Source organism: Neophocaena asiaeorientalis, unplaced genomic scaffold (genome assembly GCF_003031525.2).
Source record: "Neophocaena asiaeorientalis asiaeorientalis breed wild unplaced genomic scaffold, Neophocaena_asiaeorientalis_V1.1 scaffold578, whole genome shotgun sequence".
Lineage (NCBI taxonomy): Eukaryota > Metazoa > Chordata > Mammalia > Artiodactyla > Phocoenidae > Neophocaena > Neophocaena asiaeorientalis.
This window is the reverse complement of record NW_020174932.1, coordinates 93152-112891: the sequence shown is the minus strand read 5'-3', so window position 1 is coordinate 112891 and position 19740 is coordinate 93152. Positions and strand designations below refer to the sequence as shown.

The following is a 19740-nucleotide window of genomic DNA, read 5'->3' as shown; positions in this document are numbered from 1 at the left end:
CTTTCTACACAGATTTGAAGGTAATCTCACCCCATTACTTTTAGAGTGTCAGGCTCAATATCTGTAATAAACAACAGCAGTTACATATTTCTTATAAAGACTTAAAATACTTAAAAGACCAAGTTCTACCATTTCAGATAATATATCAAACTACCAGTCGTGTTAACTTCAAGTGTTCTTGTCTAAGTAAAAGAAGTTTCTCAAACATGCCAGATGCTTCTGAATCTAAGCAGTGCATGAAGGGGAAATAATTTATTCCCGTGAAGTTTATTAGTCTATGTTAATCTCTTCAACTGTCATCCTCCCCACACCGTCTCTTTCCCTAGAAGAATATTTATTTACCATGCTATTTAGACAACTACACTTTTTTTTTTTTTTTTGCAGTACGCGGGCGTCTCACTGTTGTGGCCTCTCCCATTGCGAAGCACAGGCTCCGGACGCGCAGGCTCAGTGGCCATGGCTCGTGGGCCCAGCCGCTCCGCGGCATGCAGGATCTTCCCGGACCGGGGCACGAACCCGTGTCCCCTGCATCGGCAGGCGTACTCTCAACCACTGCGCCACCAGGCAAGCCCTAGACAACTATACTTTTTAAAAAGCCCAAAACATAAAGTGGAAGCAGATGGATGAATTACTGCAAATAATTCAAGGAAAGTTAAGCAGTTCCATGATAAATAAACAAAGTATGAAGTAAGATAAAACACATTTGAAAAACACAAAAATACATTTAAAAACACAAAAACTTCATATTTATATTCACTTTAGTGTAAAGATCGTATCAACTAATTACAGTGTGTTTGTTTTGTGTGCGTAAGAGTTATCAGAAATATATACTTGCTTTTAGGGACTTCCCTGGTGTCACAGTGCTTAAGAATCTGCCTGCCAATGCAGGAGACACGGGTTCGAGCCCTGGTCTGGGAAGATCCCACATGCCGTAGAGCAACTAAGCCTGTGCACCACAACTACTAAGCCTGCGCTCTAGAGCCCGCGAGCCACAACTACTGAAGCCCGTGCGCCTAGAGCCCGTTCCGCAACAAGAGGAGCCACCGCAATGAGAGGCCCGCGCAACCCAATGAAGAGTAGGCCCCCTGCTAGCTGCAACTAGAGAAAGCCCACGCAGCAACGAAGATGCAAAACAGCCAAATAAATAAATAAACAAACAAACAGATTTTAAGAAAGAGAAATATATACTTGTTTTTACCTTTAGATTTGGGAATTAGCTCTCCACAACTGAGTATCCGCACCTCAGCAAATGGTTTGCTAGCTGCATCTGTTTTCTGGTTTTCTATCTCTCTCACAACTTCTTGACCAGAAATCACTTGCCCAAAAACAACATGATGCCTAAAGAGTCAAGTAAAGATGACTAAATAAAAGCTTATTTTAATATTAATTTAAAGTAGGTTGTAAAATAAATTAAAATAATCTTTACCCATCTAAATGAGGAGTTGGTTTTGTTGTTCTTTTGGAAGTCATCAGATAGAAGAATAAAAACAAAGTCAGAGAAAAACAAAGTTAGCATCTCTAAAAAGGAAAAGAAAATAACTGCATTGGAAACAAAGTAGCAAACAAAGAAATCATATATATGCTATCTTAACATAATAGAATCTTATTTACCTTAACCTTAAATAGAATCAAATGCAAGATGCTTTCGACAATGCATTTTCAAAAACTTGTTCTGAAATACCTATACACTGTTGAAAACTTACATGAAATTAAAGTTCACATTTTGGTGTTACTTCTATCCATCCATGTTCTTGCATGTAACTGGGTTCTTATTGAATATCCATGGTTGTACAGTATTCTACTGTCTGGGCATATAATAATTTATCAAACCATTTCACCAGTTTATGGGTTTAACAACAGTGTTTTTCAATCTTAACATTTTCAACAGTTAAAGCCCAGGTCATATTCTGATGTCCTCATACATGTTCTGTTGGACCTGAACAGAAATGGTCCATGTAGTGTTTATAAATTAGCTGCCAAGACTTAAAAATTTGGATACTTCTATATAAAAATCCAGATTCCAGACCTTTTTGAAAACATGGAAAGACATGGCACCTGGCATGTAGCAATAACTGGTCAGGCTGAGTATCCCTGCCTTCTCTAATACAGAGATTAATCATTAAGTTTCTTGTCCCAGCAGCCTTTACTCCCTTATATTACTTGCCTAAGACCTATGCGTATTTGAGTTTGTTATCCCTAACATAAAGTAAACTTCACACTGAAGAAAGATATCTGCATTAAAATTTGGACAAAACCTAAAATTAGCAAAAAGTAATTTTTAAAAGTCCTTTTTTTCTCCACATCAACCTTAAAGCTTTGTAGCTAAGAAAGCTGCTATCTGAGTAGCTATGAAGACACACTGGTACAACAGACTGAATATGGGCATTGTACAAGATTTGTCATTTTAAAAATCTTATCAAAAAAGGCATTAGAAATTTGGAAGAAGGAACACAATTTAAGCTAACTTTTGATTAAAACACACACTAAAAAAAATTCTAACACATACATGTATTTTTAAAAGTTCACCGTATTTTAAAAACTAATAACCTGTTATTGTTTTCTCACCGTAACAGCTATGATCACCTGAACTTGCTAAAACCACCTAGAAATGTAAAAACCTAGGTATACACTATATATGTATTTGTGTTACATTTAGTGTATATAATTTGCATCAAGATACAGTCAATCCTCACTTTACAGACTACGTATTTGTCCACTGGTTTGCTCACTAGAATTTATTTGTAACCCCTAAACCAATACTTGCATTGCTTTCATGGTCACTCTCAGATTGGTGAAAAAATGTTGATAAGAATGGAAAAACTAGAACTCTTTGTATAATGCTGGCGGGAATGTGAAATGATGTAGCCATTGTGGAAAACAGTTTGGTGGTCCCTCAAAGAGCTAACCATAGAACTACCATATGATCCAGAAATTCTATTCCTAGGTATCTATCCAAAAGAACTGAAAACAGGGAAACAAATATATATGACAATGTTCACTGCAGCATTATTCACAATAGCCAAAAAGTGAAAACAACCCAAATGCCCACTAACAAATGAATATGGATAAACAAAATGTGGTATGTATATATAATGGAATGATATTCAATCATAAAAAGGAATGAAGTTCTCATACATGCTATAAAACATGGATGAACCTTGAAAACATGCTAAGTGAAATAAGTTAGACACAAAAGGACAAATATTGTATGATTCCACTTACATATATAGAATAGGCAAATTCATAGAGACAGAAAGTAGAATAACGGTTACCAGGGGCTGAGGGAAAGGGAAAATGGCTACTCTCTGGAATGATGAAATAGTTTTGGAAATAGTGGTGGTAGCTGCAGAGCACTGTGAATATAATTAATACCAGTGGGGTATGCAGTTAACAAATGGTTAAAATGGCAAATTTTATATTATATAATTAATATAAAACAATAAAATAAAACATTTAAAAAAAGATTAAAAACTGAAGTTGTTTTCTTTAAAAAAAACAGAACACAGAAGTAGTAAAGAATAGTTATCTAGAAGTGGAAAGAGGTCAGGAGAAACCAACAATTGGAAGAGTCTGAGAATATACATGAAGGGTTATTTGAATTTAACATATGGGTTTTGGTAAGCACAGAAGGGATTTTATTTTAAAAAGTGAAAATAAATGATAACACTCAGTGTTGCTGAGGATCTGGTGAAACTGGCACTTACATACTGTTGCTCTAGAGTAAACTACACACTTCCTTTTGGAAGTCAATGTAGCAATATATATGGATAGTCTTAAAAATATGTAAACATTTCACTAAGTAAAATTCTAGCAACTTACATAAAAGAATTAAAAAATACATCAAACAATAGATACAACAACGTTCACTGTAGCAGTTTGAAAACAAGAAGCAAACCAAATGTTCAAAACTAAGATTAAATAAATAAAACCACAGTACATTCAAACAATGGATTAACATGTTAATTCATATTTAGTGATGTACAAAGAAATTTATATTACATCCAAAAGTTGATTACAGACTATATGCAACTATCTACCTGTATTTTTATTGCATGTAAAGATGCTCTGGGGATAGGATTGTTTTTCTTCTTTTAATCTGTGTGTTCTAATTTTCCTACAACAAATGTGATACAAGTTGTTTTCATTTAAAAATCAGAAACACCTGTATATAGGCAATTGGCTGAATAAACTGCAGTATATACACACAACAGACTACTATACATCTGTGGGGAAAAAAAATGAGAAAGATCTCTATGAACTGATATGCAGTGATTTCTAGGTTATATCATTAAGTGAAAAGAAAAAAACATATACAGTATGCTATCTATTGTGTAAGAAAAAAGAGAAAATAAGAAAAAAATATATATCTGTGCTTATGCTTGTAAAAAGACATACAGAAAAATAAACCAGAAACTAATGAGGTTGGTTACTAATATGGATAGGTGGTGGAAAAAAAAAAGGTAAAAAAATGGGGGAATGGGAATGGAATGAAGAGTTAGGTGGGAGTGATACTTCAGAAGTATTCTCTTTGCTTTGACTCTTGGAATCATGTTAATGTTTTAAAAGCTTAAAAAAAAAAGGCAAGAAATAAATCAACGTGAGAGGGAGAACAAATGAAATATAATCAGAAATGAATTTAACATATTTTGAGTCACAAAACCACACAAAATTTACACTAAAAAGTACTAATCCAAGTCATTTTTAAATATAATTTAACTACATACCCTCACTGTAAAAACAAAAATTGCTATAAATAAATAGTGAACTCTAGTTAGTAGGTTACTCTTCACAGTGGTATAGGATGGCAATTTTTAAATATAGGATTCAACAAATGAGTAGAAATTTTGAACACACTCGGAGGGAGATTTCTCACTGTTGAAGAAGGGAGTTACAAATGTGGAACAGAAAACACAAGAATAATCCACATGATGCTGACAGATTAAGTTCTTCTGAGACCAGAAGAGTTTACAGTTATTGAAGAGGAGAGCAAATCTTTACCCATGGGACATGATAAAAAGTATGAATTGCTGACAAGAGCCCTGGTAACAATATTTTTGTAGTCAGAATTGGAAAACATTAGCACTATTGACTTTGGGTTACAAATAAATTTAGTGAGTAGGCAAATTCACAAATACAGAATCTTTGAATAATGAGGAACAACTGTATTTTACTCTTTATAATTAAGTAATTTACGAAGAGATACTCAATGCAAACATCCTGTTCCTTGTTAAACTTACCCTATAAATTTACCATCCATAGGTAATTCTTTCCTGAATCAATGTTACTGAGATGACTGCAAAACAGGGACATTTCTAACTCTATAATTCCTTTTACATTTATTAGTTGCATTCTACTAAGGAACAGTTTTTCTTTCTCCCTTGTTATTTATTCATTTATTATTTATATCTGAATGGACTCCTGGATTTCCATTTTATTTGATAATATCATTATTTATTTTCAAGATAATCAATGCTCAACTTGTCCTAATTTGGCCAGGCGGAATGCCACCCCTTCAAGCTGGCTCCTGAGTCCTCTTGACAAAAGTCTTCATCTTTTGAAAACTTTAGCAGTACAATTCAACTCCCCTTTCAACAATTCTTTGTTCTTCCTCCTTCAAAAATTCTCTCCCTCATACGTCCCTCTCCTATTTATTAGTGATCAGTGGCAGGCACACAGAGAAACGACACACCAAAAAAGTGATATTTTAAATCATCAGATCATAAATTCTTACATGAAGAACTGTGAGCCGTTTGTATCCTTCCCTCTGTTGGCCATTGACAAGAGAAATTCTTTGTTGTGTTTAACAGCAAAACTCTCATCTATAGAGAAGCAAAGTTTTCAGTTATAGGTGTAACTCCCCCCAAAATTCATTTTCATTCTTCTTCATATCTTGTGTTCATATCATGTGCTCTTTAGTGTCAGACAAAATTCAGATAAAAGGTTAAAAGAAGAGAAATCCAATATTAACCAATTTCCTCCATCTTTTCAGATTAAAATATTTCTGATTTTCAATCCCTTGCTATAAAATCCAAATACTTTATCAACCCCCTTTCAATATTATTCTTAGCACAGAGAGGCACTCATTAAACTTAGTATCTGCCATGGTAGAAAGAGCAGATTGCCTTCGAATCTTGGATTAGAATTGGAAAAAAGCAGGTGGAAAGTGAAACAAAATTTCACTGACTCCGAAAAGTGAAAGATGGGAAATATGAAATTAATTCCACAATCACATGTTTATAGTCTTCCAAATGATCTTCACATTAATAAAAAATTCCAGACAGAAAACTTAAATTTGGGAAAAACATTACAGCCAAATTCAGAATATTGAAGATTAAAAAAAAAATCTTCATAGAAAAATGGATGCACAAAAATGTTGATATTGTCACTAAGAAATATAGCTGAATCTCTTTTAATAAAGATTAAGATCAAGCTATGGAAGTTCCTATTCTAGCACTATAATTCTAAAAGTTTATTACAGATCACTGAAACCCTTCAAGTAATATAATGTACGAATGTACTAATCACAAAAAAATCCTACCTTTATAAAAAGTCTATCACATAACATTTTTCACAAGAAAATTAACTTCGTTTAGTTGAAGGTAGTTAGATATTAGTATATCAATAATCTTATTGATTCAAGAAAGAAAAATCAATGAATACTAGAAAACATTAAAAACAATTTAAACATAAACATTTTTACCTTCAAAAAATCCTCCATAAATGGATTCCCCTCCTCGTCCATTTCCTAAGAATGAAAAAACATGGGACTCTTAGAACTGATAAGTCAGTAATCTCCTCGAAGGTCCTACCTAAACACAATGCTTCTTACAAAGTAGGTACTTGAATGACTTTGAATCAAGAATACTCAAACGTTCACAGCAAATTATAAGACCTTAACTTAAAAGTCAATACTGACAAGATCCCAAATTACTTTCTCTCCTCTATGATACAACAGTATGAGTGTAACAAAGTTTATTAAGATCTGTAGAAGAAAGAATGTTCAGATCCTAATGATTATGTAGGTCTTTTAACAGAAATTACTAGTAGCTTCTCAAAGTGTCTTTAAAAACACAGTTTCAATGTTTTTACAATAATAGAGGTAAAAACCATACTGTAGTAAAGGATTACTGGCTGTGACAAAATCAAACATGAACAATGATAGGCTACTAAGAGATGAATAGTGTTTTGTTTTTAATCCAGAAGCAAATTTCTGAAATTAATTCATGTATCAAACATGAAATTTTTTCCTATGTGTTTCCTCCGTTTTATCTATTTCTATGAGTACTTCTAATTTTTTTTTTTTGGCCACGCCAGGCAGCTTGCAGGATCTCAGTTCCCCAACCAGGGATTGAACCCAGGCCCTCGGCATTGAAAGCTCCGTGTCCCAACCACTGGACCACCAGGGAATTCCCAGTACTTCTAATTGTTTGACCAAAGATTAAGTGGGCTGAGAAGAAAACTGGCCTAGTACTTCTAGAGACTTGTCTAACTTTGAGATCCATGTATTTAACAAAGAATATAAATATATGATTTTCTTTGTGGGAATCAAAGTCTTACCTTCACTGAAGTCACCACCTTGAACCATAAAATCTTTGACAACTCTGTGAAAGAGACAACTTTTATAATGTAATGGCTTCTGAGTTGATTTCCCTGTCCCCTTTTCACCTACAAGGAAGAAAAATTAGTAGGCTGTTAAGTAGAAAAGAAATTAAGGAAGTAGTATTAAAGCAAAATTCATGATGAAATCACAAGAAAAAAACTTTTCACTACTTCTTTAATTTTGTATCTATATGAGATTATGGATGTTCACTAAACTTTCTGTGATAATCACTTTATGATGCAAATAAATCAAATCATTATGCTGTACACCTTAAACTTATACAGCAGTATATGTCAATTACATCAATAAAACTAGAAGAAAAATTTAAATAAAATAAATAAAACATTTAAAAGTTAAAAAAAAATTAATGATGAAAGCTTTTGCCCAGTAAAATACACCTCTCTTGACCTATACAGACTTCTTTAAATTACAGAATTTTAACTTCCCTCAGGAATTTTTTAAAAATTCATTTAAAAAGCACCCATGCTTTTCTACTGAGTGTAGAAATCAATCTCAGATACAATCCCATTACAATTAATATGTATAAGAATTACTTTCATGTCTAGTAAATGTTGCATAGTCAACATGCTGAGAAGGAAATAACATGCCTGAAAAAATCTAAAACATGTTAAATTAAAAATCAAAGCAAACTGAAATCAAATGGGACTACTATTACGGCAAGTGAAAATGTCAACAAACCTGTACAAAGACAACGAAAGTTCTCGCATGTTTTGGGGCACACATCAGAAAATAATTCAAAGACAACTCTTCCAGCTAAAAAAGAAGGTAGTTGGTTTAAATTTCTTTACTAACTTAAAATATTAAGTACTTATATATAAATGTTAAATAGGGACATTAATTTCCTTACCAGGTTGATTATTAATGGCGATGTCAAAAAAACATCGAGGACGCTGAACCTTTATTCCCATGGCTTCAATACTTCAATCTATGAGTAAAATACAGTTTCAGGCAAACAGACGAAAACAGCAAAGATTTTTCATACATTTCTGAAAACAAAACAAAACTCTGTGGAGCATAAATGAAAAATGTAGTCTGAATTTATTTTATTATTTATTTCCATGACATAAATCACATGAATTATTCTTTTCTTTGAGAGATTAGATTGCATCTTGTGAGGCAATCAGAAAAGACATTATAGGTCTAGCCATTATATAACACAATTTCTATTTTAACAACCAAATATAGATTGCCACCTCAAACAGAAAACTGTATTAAGTCTGTATGATTAGTGAACTAAGCAGCAGATTACCTTTAAATAGAGAAAAATCAAGGACAAGCTGATCCAATCTTTTTGCGCCTAGGAAACAAAATAAATTTTGATTAAAATGGACTTTTTAAAAGAAAAACATTCAAATTCCCCAAAAATGCCAAAAATAATTCCCCAAGGAAGAAAGAAAGTGGGATACTTTAGTAATAGTAATATATGGTAGATTTACATTCTGAGTAAAAATACATTACATTTTACATATAAAGCTATTTTTTGATCATAAACAATAGCCTTTACTGATACACTAGTGTAGACACAAAAAATATCAGTGAGTTAAACAATAGCCTTTACTGATACACTAGTGTAGACACAAAAAATATCAGTAAGTGAGATACTCTATGTAAGTTTTATCTACATAGCAGATGGCTATTAGTTAAGACATTCTTTTTTTTTTTTTTGCGGTACACGGGCCTCTCACTGTTGTGGCCTCTCCCGTTGCAGAGCCCAGGCTCCGGACGTGCAGGCTCGGCGGCCACGGCTCACAGGCCCAGCCGCTCCGCGGCATGTGGGATTTTCCCGAACCGGGGCACGAACCCGTGTCCCCTGCATCGGCAGGCGGACTCTCAACCACTGCGCCACCAGGGAAGCCCCAAGACATTCTTTTGATAGGCGTTTATTTTAAGGACTTAAAATGTTTGAACTGTAATACTTGGAGGAGAATGACAGGGTAAGGTGAAAAGCAGAAGAAACAAAATAGCATCCAAAATGGCGCACTATAAAAATAACAGTTTCATCTGTTTAGAACAGAGACTAACTGAAATGTTTATGCGTTTCTGAAAATTATAGTATCTAGGCTGGTAGCTCAGTAAGCAGTGAATGATATTTTAAATCCAGTGAAATTTTTATTGAGACAATTTTAGATTCAGTTATAGGAAATAATACATAGATACATGTTTCCCCAATGGTAACATTTTAGAAAACTATGGTATAATAGCACAACTGTAGCATAAAAGCATAACAATGCTTATACACTTCACATTTCCCCAGTTCTACCTGTACTCATTTGTGTGTATATTTATTTAGTTCTACACAATTTTATCACACATATAGGTTCATATAACTACCACCATTCTTATCAATTTTACACATACCACAAACCACAAGTCAGAATACTCAACAATAAAAGCATGGAAGACTTTGCCCAAATTACCAACAATTTGAAAAATACAAATTCTATGTATTTATTCTTTATTGCATGGAAAGGGGGGGAAATACCATTTTCTCACAACTTCCTCCATTTTTTATTTCTAAAAGATACAATATATATACTAAAATTTTGTTTCACATGAAATAAAGCAAAAAAGATGCCTTTCAATCCTCCAGGAGACTACAGACATAGACTTCCTGAAAACAATAAAACAAAACAAAACTTAGTAATTTTAAAATCTTGCCAAGTTTGCTGCATTAAGTTTTTTTGTATAGAATTTCAACTCATGCACATTTAAAGTTGAGAATACACTGAATCCATAAATCTGAGGAAACTATCCTATCTTAAAGAGAAATATTAAATTACTACTTAGTACCTGATTATCTTTTATCTTCTAAATAACTTTTACAGGCCTTCTTAAATTCTCTACTTTTGAAGGTAGAAGAAGAGAAGAGGAAGTTTAGTGATTTATTTATTTTCCTCCAAAAAAAACCTTCTAAAGTTATTTGTTTAGCCACATATCTCAGGTAGAGATTTTTATTCTTACAAAATGAGTATAGATAGCACTGCCCAAAACATACTGCATTGTTCACAGTTATAGTTGATTTCCTATTTACTATGTTCTTGAAAACAAACTCCAAATGTGTGACACACACACATACACAGAGGGAGTATTATTCAGTCACAAAAAAGAAAAAATCCTCCCACTTGTGACAACATGGATGGGCCTTGGGGGCATTATGTTAAGTGAAATAAATCAGACAGAGAAAGACAAATACTGTACAATCTCACTTACACATGGAATCTTAAAAAAAATCCAAAACCTGAACATATAAAGTACTGAGAATGTAATGTACAGCATGGCTAGTAATATCATGCTGCATATTTGAAAGTTGCTAAAGACAATCTTCTCATCACAAGAAAAAAAATTTTCTAAGTATGTGAGGTGATGAATGTTAACTAGACTTACTGTGATTATTTTGCAATGTATACATTTAATAAGTGAGCATGCTGTACATCTGAAACAAATATAAAGTTATATGTCAATTACATCTTAAAAAAAAAGGATTTACACCAAAATATTAACATTGATAATACCTGAGCCATGAATTTAAGGGTAATATTTATGTATTTCTGTTTTCCAAATTTTCTTCAACAAACAGGTACTAATTTTATAAGCAGGAAAAATATTTTTAAAGAAATACTAATAAAATGAGATAATTTTCTGCCTATTAAAATAGCAAAGATATTTTAAAAGAATAATTCCCAATATAGTAAGCAACTCCTCTGGAAACATATGTGAACCTCTTAAGTTTTTATACCTTAAACTGGTTTATACCTTAAAAAATCCAATTGCTAGGAATCTACTGTAAGGAACTATCTTAAATTTAGAAAGCCTTCATGTATAAAGTTGGCCATCTTAGTGCTCCTTTCAGTAATATACTATCACAAGTAATCTATTCAATATTATGACAAATGGTTACATTATGGTCTCTAGTTGAACAAAATATCATAGTTATGGAAGCAATGCTTACAAAGATTAATAATTTGGAAAATGCTCATAATTTGTTAAAAATAATCAAGATATAAAACAGTATATGCAATATTATAATAATAATAATTATAAACTACTCCTAACCCTGAAATTCAAAGATTTACAAAAAGAAAAAAAAAAATTGAAAGGAGGACTCCCCTGGCGGCACAGTGGTTCAGAATCCGCCTACCAATGCAGGGGACATGGGTTTGAGCTCTGGTCCGGGAAGATCCCACATGCTGTGGAACAACTAAGCCCGTGAACCACAACTACTGAGCCTAAGCTCTAGAGGCCATGAGCCACAACTACTGAAGCCCGTGCACCCAGAGCCTGTGCTCCGCAACAAGAGAAGCCACCGCAAAATGAGAAGCCTGCGCAGCACATCAAAGGGTAGCCCCCACTTGCTGCAACTAGAGAAAAGCCCGTGCACAGCAAGGAAGACCCAACGCAGCCAAAAAGAAAAAAAAAAAAAGGAAGATTGAAAGGAAATAATCACTACGGTGTTTGGTTTTAAGACTGGAGAGTGTTTTTGCCTCACTGTACTTCTTTCTACTTTCTTTAACAAACATAGCTGCTGTTATAAATAAAAAATTCATAATAGAATAGAAAATGTACATATAATTTTCTAAGATTATAATATACATGTCTGTGTGTGGTTATAATATATATTTAGGTTATACCATGTGGGGATACTGTACTTTTCATAGAAATAGATTTAAATGGTTGCTTGAAATAACAAATCAAATATGCCTTAAGTTTAAGAAAGATGAAAGACAGCATATTATTATTAAAAGCACTGTACAAATATCTTGAGTATGTAAATGTTCTAATATTAGTAGCTAATGAAGAACAATGGTGACACAAAAGATGGCTCGATGCTATGTCTCTAACATTACTGAAATCAAATTTTATCTAATCAGAAACAGGACACAGTATTTCCTCTTTATTATTTCCTGGTATTACAATATCTAAAATCAAACACAAGACAAACATCTGGTCAATTTTTCTTTCTTTTTTTTTTTCAAGAAAGAGTAAAGAGAAAATACTGAGAGATATCAAAAATACAATTCAGGGAAAAAAGTCAAGCCTATGCAATTTTCAAGTCTATGCAATTTTCAATAAAATAAGTCATGAATTTCCTAAGGATAGTACATAAAGACAGCTTTCAGAGCAGTAGTCTGCAGGCGAACTGTTCACTGCAAAGTTGTTTAATCTAAATGAGTTGCAGCTGTTTTATAAAATGCAGATATAAATTTTTCTTTAAAAAAAAAAAATCACCATATGTAGCAACATGCCCCACTCCTGTACAGCAATCAGCATAGTGTGCCCCTTTAGATGAGGTATATATGTTCCAGTTCGATCTAGTTTCCACTATTGCATGTTAGCCGTTACCATTTATCATCTACTTGACCTCTTGCATTCACCTCACCTGCCTGACTCTCTAAGTATTTCATACTTAATATCATCTACTTTATTTATAATGAAAATACTTTTAAAGATAATCAGCAAAGTTAATAAGCTCACTGAAAAAAGAGTACACAAAAATGCATAAAATCCTGACTTTTAACACTTTTATGTATATTCTTCCACTTTCTTCTAACCAGATAGAATTACAATATGTTGTTTTAAATGTTTATCAACACTATCAGTCATTTTTGTGTGTCAACTATAATGTAACAAAATTTCAAAATATTAAATGCTAGGATGTATAAACTTCTGCAACAAATGTATTTCATAAATATATCAGAGATGTAACAAATTCATAAGTAAAAAGTTTAATCTTGTAGTTTCATACATAAAATAATTTCCATATTCACCCTAAAGTAACATGAAGGATTGGGCGGGGGCAGAAGGACACAGGCAACTAATTATTAAAATATATAGTAAAGAATATGGTATTTGTAATTAGGCAATAAATAATGCAGTGACTTTATTACATTCAAAGAATTACCTGGAAGTTTCACACAGTATGAGGGAGTCAGCATAGCATCTGGTCTCGAAAAAGGAGACAGTAAATACTTTTAACTATTAAGATGACAAGCTGGTCTTTGACATTTCTGATTCCCTTGGCTAATTCCTAAGTGTCCTTAAAAATTTAACATAGCCAAAGTACACTCTGGGAATTTCACCCCAACTCTCTAAAGTTTAAATGATTCTCATTTGTTCAATTTTATTTTCATTATCATAAACTTGTCTGTAAACTCCTTGAACTCAGATCCTTTATATCTTCAACACCAAGAATAATGTCTGGCCCAGGACTACATTACCAAAGAGAATGCGAGTTAAAGCATGAGCAGAAGAAGCTGACTCTTACTCAGTACCTTTTCTCCTATATGTACTGCTTCTCACCTGGGGTATCGCTAATACGTATCTGTAGTTAGTAAATCTTCTCGGCCTATTCCACAGTTGAAATAGAGCCTGTTTTCTAGATCTGCCTTCTAGGGCTGCATTCTATTAAGTGTCTATTTTCTTTTCTTTTTCTTTAAACAGAATCCGCTATAAGACAGAATAAGCTGACTCTTACTCAGTACCTTTTCTCCTATATGTACTGCTTCTCACCTGGGGTATCGCTAATACGTATCTGTAGTTAGTAAATCTTCTCGGCCTATTCCACGGTTGAAATAGAGCCTGTTTTCTAGATCTGCCTTCTAGGGCTGCATTCTATTAAATGTCTATTTTCTTTTCTTTTTCTTTAAACAGAATCCGCTATAAGAGAGCATCTTCAGTTCAAAACCAAGAAACAAAGATGGGAAGTTCTCATCTGCTTAAGTTTAATAAAAAGGTAACAATTTTCATATAAGTCTTCCACCTCTAAGTGCAATCATATTAAGTTTAACTAAAACTATAGCAGATCTTGAAGATTACTTTCAAAGATGGCAATCTAACATTCACATTTTACATTCATTCTTTACCCTACCTTAATGTAATTCACAGAGATCAAATGAGAAATAAAAATGGATTGCTTAGGGCTTCCCTGGTGGCGCAGTGGTTGGGAGTCCGCCTGCCGATGCAGGGGACACGGGTTCGTGACCCGGTCCGGGAAGATCCCACATGCCGCAGAGCGGCTGGGCCTGTGAGCCATGGCCGCTGAGCCTGAGCGTCTGGAGCCTGTGCTCCGCAACGGGAGAGGCCACAACAGTGAGAGGCCCACGTACAGGAAAAAAAAAAAAAAAAAAAAGGATTGCTTAAAAAACATATAAATACGTTTACGAATGCCAGATTGCTAGCGAATTAAGTACAAACAAGTTAACGTTCTGAGGTGTCAGAAAAAGGCAACTATGATCTTCTGCACAGTTCCCCTTCCCTTAGTGTCTCTGACAGTCACAAACCTCGGCCCTGGTAAAAACATAATTAACAGTGTATAGGCACTTACTAAATTCTTAAATCCTTCAGAAAACTTAAAGAGAAAAGCTGTAATGTTGCCAAGTTCGGTGTTAAATAACTTTTTGCACATACAACCCGAGAGACATAAAAACATAGTACAACTATGTTAGTACCAAACTAAAAAGCATATACTAACTGGGAAATCTCTCCTAATATTAATATTTTACCTGCAATTATCTAAACTCTTATAATGATAAATTTATCCCACTGTCTTCAGAGATAGAATCACACCATACTAGCAATGTTATTCAATCCAGTAACTCCTAAATAAAAAATTACACACTTTTGAAGTTTGAAGGAAATAGATAATCTAGTCCAATCTTCTGATTTTATACACTGACAACAAGAGGATTAGAGAGCTGAAGTGACTGGCTCAAAGTCACAAGCGGAAAAAAAAGCAAGAGTTTTCTGGTTAAGACTACAGCTTCACTGTAGAAACTAGCTTATTCACAAATATTCCAGATAATGGCTTACATAATTTTACTTTTCGCCATATGACCACAATGCAATGATTTAATTATGAATAAACCTTAAGCTAAACTTTATGCACAATTAACAGTAGCTTAATATATAAACCACCAGGCTTCATGCAAGTTAAAAATCAGTAAGTTAAGGAATCATTCATGTTTTAAAAATAACCATTTTAATACCAAAAATTGATATCTATATTTATAAGTATGATGTATTTAAATTTCAAGACAAGTTGGTAATCATTTTAAGCCACTACTCAAACTAAAACAAAGTGCAAAAGATTTCCTGTCTGGCACTAAAAGTACACAGTTACAGCAGTTTTCTCTGAGTATTTATAATACTGCCTGTAGTAAATTTCAAGATGCAAGATTTGCCCTACGGAAATAAAAATATACTGAGTTCTTATGGAGACCATATATGCATTAAACCAGGTCAAAACTATTGACACTTAATCAAATGAAAACGGAAACTTGGTGCTAATATTAAAGAAAAAGAAAAGAACAATACCACTACATAGCAGTGAGATTTGCAACAAACTCTTCAAATCACTTGAATTAATTATCTACGGATTCCAACTACATAGAACAAGACACCTTAGTACATCAGGATACAGAAAATAAATACATTATAATTCTGTTGAAATATCCTACAAATAAAACAACGGAAGACATCAACATGTATTTCTTAAAAGAGCAACATTTGAAGAATTCATTGTAGATGGTGTCCTGATAACTAATAGAACTAGTTCATCCTACTATGAAGGCTACGAATTTCCCTTTGCATAGAGAATGGATGCTGCCTGATACGAAATCTAATTTAAAATATGCAAAATATCAAAAGGACAAAGACTTTACTTAGAGGCCACCGATACTGCAAGACCACAATAACAAGCACGAAAAATCAAAGGCCTTTAACAAGTCACGATAAATGTAATGTATGCTCTTCACTTCACTCATTCGAGAACTGCGGAGTTCTTTTACACAGAATTTTAGCAACCCTGAATATTTATGTTTGAAGCCCACAGCTGACGATAGTCTGAAATCAAATATCATTTTATAGATGAAATAAAACTGAGGTTCAGAAAGATAGCTGGGCCAGAAACAAATCCAAAGTTTCTGACCTAGGAAGTTTGTATATTTGTACACCCCTGACAACAGGGGAAGACGAGAGCCTGCAAAGACAAAAACCTTAAAAAAGTAAACAAAGTTAAAAAACAAAACGAAAAAAGCACAGAATCCTACTACAAGACAAGACCCATTAGGATCTCAGGACACCAACAATCCTGAATCATAAATTAGAAAACGTTAATGTAAAATGAGCTCTGTTTAAAACCGAAGTATGTAATTTCTCATAGAAATAATCCCATCTCAAATGGTTAAACTAAAAAAAGGAGGAGCGGAAGATAAAATGGGTAAATTTTCAGATGCATAAAAAATATGAATGAGAGAAACAGCCATTCTAGATATCTGTGCCTTTTCTGGATTTTATACCTCGATTTCAGAAAATGTTTACACACCCCCTCTCCATCGTCTATACAAACCGGGAAATTACTGGCCATTCTTTGCCAAACGGTAATCCAAAGACTCACATACTTTTCTATCTGGTTTTAAGCTACTGAAAATTAACGTACCCCCTAATTTCCAAAACACTTAATTGTTCCTTGGTTGTATTTCTGATCACCATTGCAAAAACTTGGTCCTGCATAAAGTACTGTTGTGGGAAGAAATTAAAATCAATGCACAAAATGGTGCTTTCGTAACATTTGCAAAACGACTGGGAGTTTTCCATTCCCGCAGACCTCGATTCAACACCTTAAAAGACTAAAGACGAAGCAAATTCGCACACTTCCCCCAAGGCATATGGAGCTCCGAAGCCATCACCCTCCTCCAAAACAGTAACTATCTCCTGCTAAAAGGCCTGCACTGCTCACAGCTCCTCGGAACCGTGGGAGAACTTGGAGTCAGCTCTGGGATGAGAAGGGAAGAGCCTGGATTTGAGTTTCAGGAGAACTAAGTGGCCTGTGTCACTTCACCACGCACGATAACCGGCTGTGAGAGGAAAAGGTCGGAGTAGGGGGAAAGCCTAGCCTAATCTTAAACCCTGAGATCCTGGCTCCTCGCCTGCCACTCTCCAACCCTAATCTGACAGGACGGCAGGTAACGCGTCCCACTTCCCCACCTATCCTCCCACCTACCCCGCATTCGTGCTTAGTCTTACGATTTTGAAGCATCAAAATCACCCCGGCTCCCTAGAGTTCAGGCCACCATCGCTGCCGCCATATTACAGCTTGTGCGGCAAAATGCGTCAGGGAGGGAGGTGTGCGCCCGAGTGGAGAGGGCGGGGGCGGGCAGGGGGAAGGCCGTTTCCCAGGCCCGTGAGGCACGGTTAGAAGGCCTCTGCAGCCGCAAGAGCTGCAAAGCTAGCGTCACGATCTTTGGGGGCCGCCTCTGGCACCTGGCAGCCCCGATACCTCGAGGGGAGGCGGTAAAGTCGGTCTGGGCCTATCGCGTCGGCTCCGCCCCTCTCCTCGGGCCCTTCCCGCTCTCGTACCCCGGCACTGCTGCAAAGGACGCCACCGAAACAACACGGGCCCCGTGCCACCTACTTGCACTAGTACACTCTCCTCTTCCCGGGGTCCAGTCCTTTAAATCGCTTCAAATCTACCGCCGCCAGAAAAGGCGCTAAGGCCAATGACCGCCTCCCTCCCCCCAGTCCCGGCGTGGAGGGAAAGCGTCGCGCCGGAAGTACGTCACGGCGGACCGCATCTTCGGGTGATCCGTCGATCGCGTCATCTCACCCTCCCCGGAGTTCTAGGATTTTGGTGTCTGTTAAATGCCTGGTTTATAGGTAACTTAATGCTTTCTGTGTGAGTTGATTGAGAGCGTTTGAAACCGCCATGTCGTTCGTGAAATGAAGTGCTTCACTTAATAAACATTTATTGATCCTCTGCCAGGGTACTGGGAAGGAGACCCTACCTTCAAGGAGCTTCCAGGTCAGCTTCCAGTTAACGCTATGACACAAGTTCTAAAAAACAGATGAACAAAGTGCTATTTGACAAAAGGAAGAAATTATAAAGGGCATTGACGCTCTTTGTTGTCGTTTTTAAATATTCTCACAGCAGCCCCATGATACAGATTATTATCCTTGTTTCACAGATAAAGAAATTGAGGCTCAGGGAAGATAAGTGCCTCTCTCCCAGACACACTGTTCCTAAATACCAGAGCAAGGCTTTGACTGCAAATCCAGTTCTCCAGGGGAGACCACTATTTTGGGACATATATTGTTATTTAATTGTTTTAACAGGCTAAGAATCCCTAGATTTTTAGAATTAATTCCCCCTGCTATTCAGGGGAGTTGGCGGCAATCATTGTGGAGATATGGGGTGAGTGAGGTTTAAAGGAAACAGCTAAGAGGACTTAGATTTTATTACTGTATGAAAAGAACGTTAAGTTACAATCATTTAAATTTTTCACTCATTTACCTGAGGTAAATTAGTAATTATCAACAGCAGTTGGGCATGTGGTACTCTTAAGCATCTTCACCAATTTTATTAGCTGTAAAACTGAGAGGACAATCCCTGCCACTTTTAAGCCATTGCCTTCATTGCAGGGGAGCAGCAGCGTACTCCTCTTTGAACAGTTCAGAGGTTGTATGAATTTACACTTTGCAGTGAGGAGGGCAATTCTACAATACCTTTAAAAATCCGATTTATACTGAGCACTCTATTAAGATAGTTGGTTTGTTTGACTTTTGTTTGTTCAGAATATATTTTTATTTAGCTATGATATACAGATTTACTTTTTAGATTTCTACTTACTGGTAGAGGTAATGTGTGGCATTGCTGTGACATTGGTGTATTCTCCCTCTTTCTCACCCATTCAGTCAGAGACATCTTTGAGGATATATTACAGATTATACCATAGTTAACATTTTGAAGTGTACAAAGGTGACGTTACTAATCTTGTTCTAGGATATACTATCTTGCTAGAGAGATAGACTTTCATATGAAGTGACTGAAGAATTATTTAACAGTAAAATATTAATAAGTACTTAGATATAGTATACATTATAAATGGTCAGATTTTAGGAGATTCTTGAAAGAAGTTTTGAAGCAGCATTACAAATGTCCATTCAAGGACTGGTGGCTGGTGCTGAACTATAACAAAGTTTTCACTGCTCTTTTCTTAAGAAGAGTTGTTTTGGGGGGAATTCCCTGGTGGTCCAATGGTTAGGACTCAGCACTCTCACTGCTGGGGCCCCAGGTTCAATCCCTGGTTGGGGAACTAAAATCCCATAAGCCATGTGGCACGGCCAAA

The 19740-nt window shown here is 35.2% G+C and overlaps 1 protein-coding gene and 1 non-coding gene across 2 annotated transcripts; one reads left to right on the top strand and one right to left on the bottom strand.

Annotated features, from left to right (window-relative positions):
* Window positions 1-1188: 1188 nt before the first annotated feature.
* LOC112410716 (peptidyl-prolyl cis-trans isomerase G) lies at window positions 1189-18141 on the bottom strand (the record flags this gene model as incomplete). The annotated part of the gene is made up of 9 exons (XM_024761424.1): window positions 18030-18141; window positions 8871-8918; window positions 8469-8607; window positions 8300-8374; window positions 7558-7665; window positions 6701-6745; window positions 5732-5819; window positions 1427-1456; window positions 1189-1338 (listed from the first exon to the last, which is right to left on the bottom strand). Coding segments are annotated over exons 3-9 (557 nt in total), but the record flags the coding sequence as incomplete, so codon positions are not given.
* A 1493-nt stretch (window positions 18142-19634) lies between these two features.
* Window positions 19635-19707, top strand: TRNAE-CUC (transfer RNA glutamic acid (anticodon CUC)). The gene has a single exon. It is a non-coding gene; the product is annotated as a tRNA-Glu (tRNA).
* The last annotated feature ends 33 nt before the right edge of the window (window positions 19708-19740 follow it).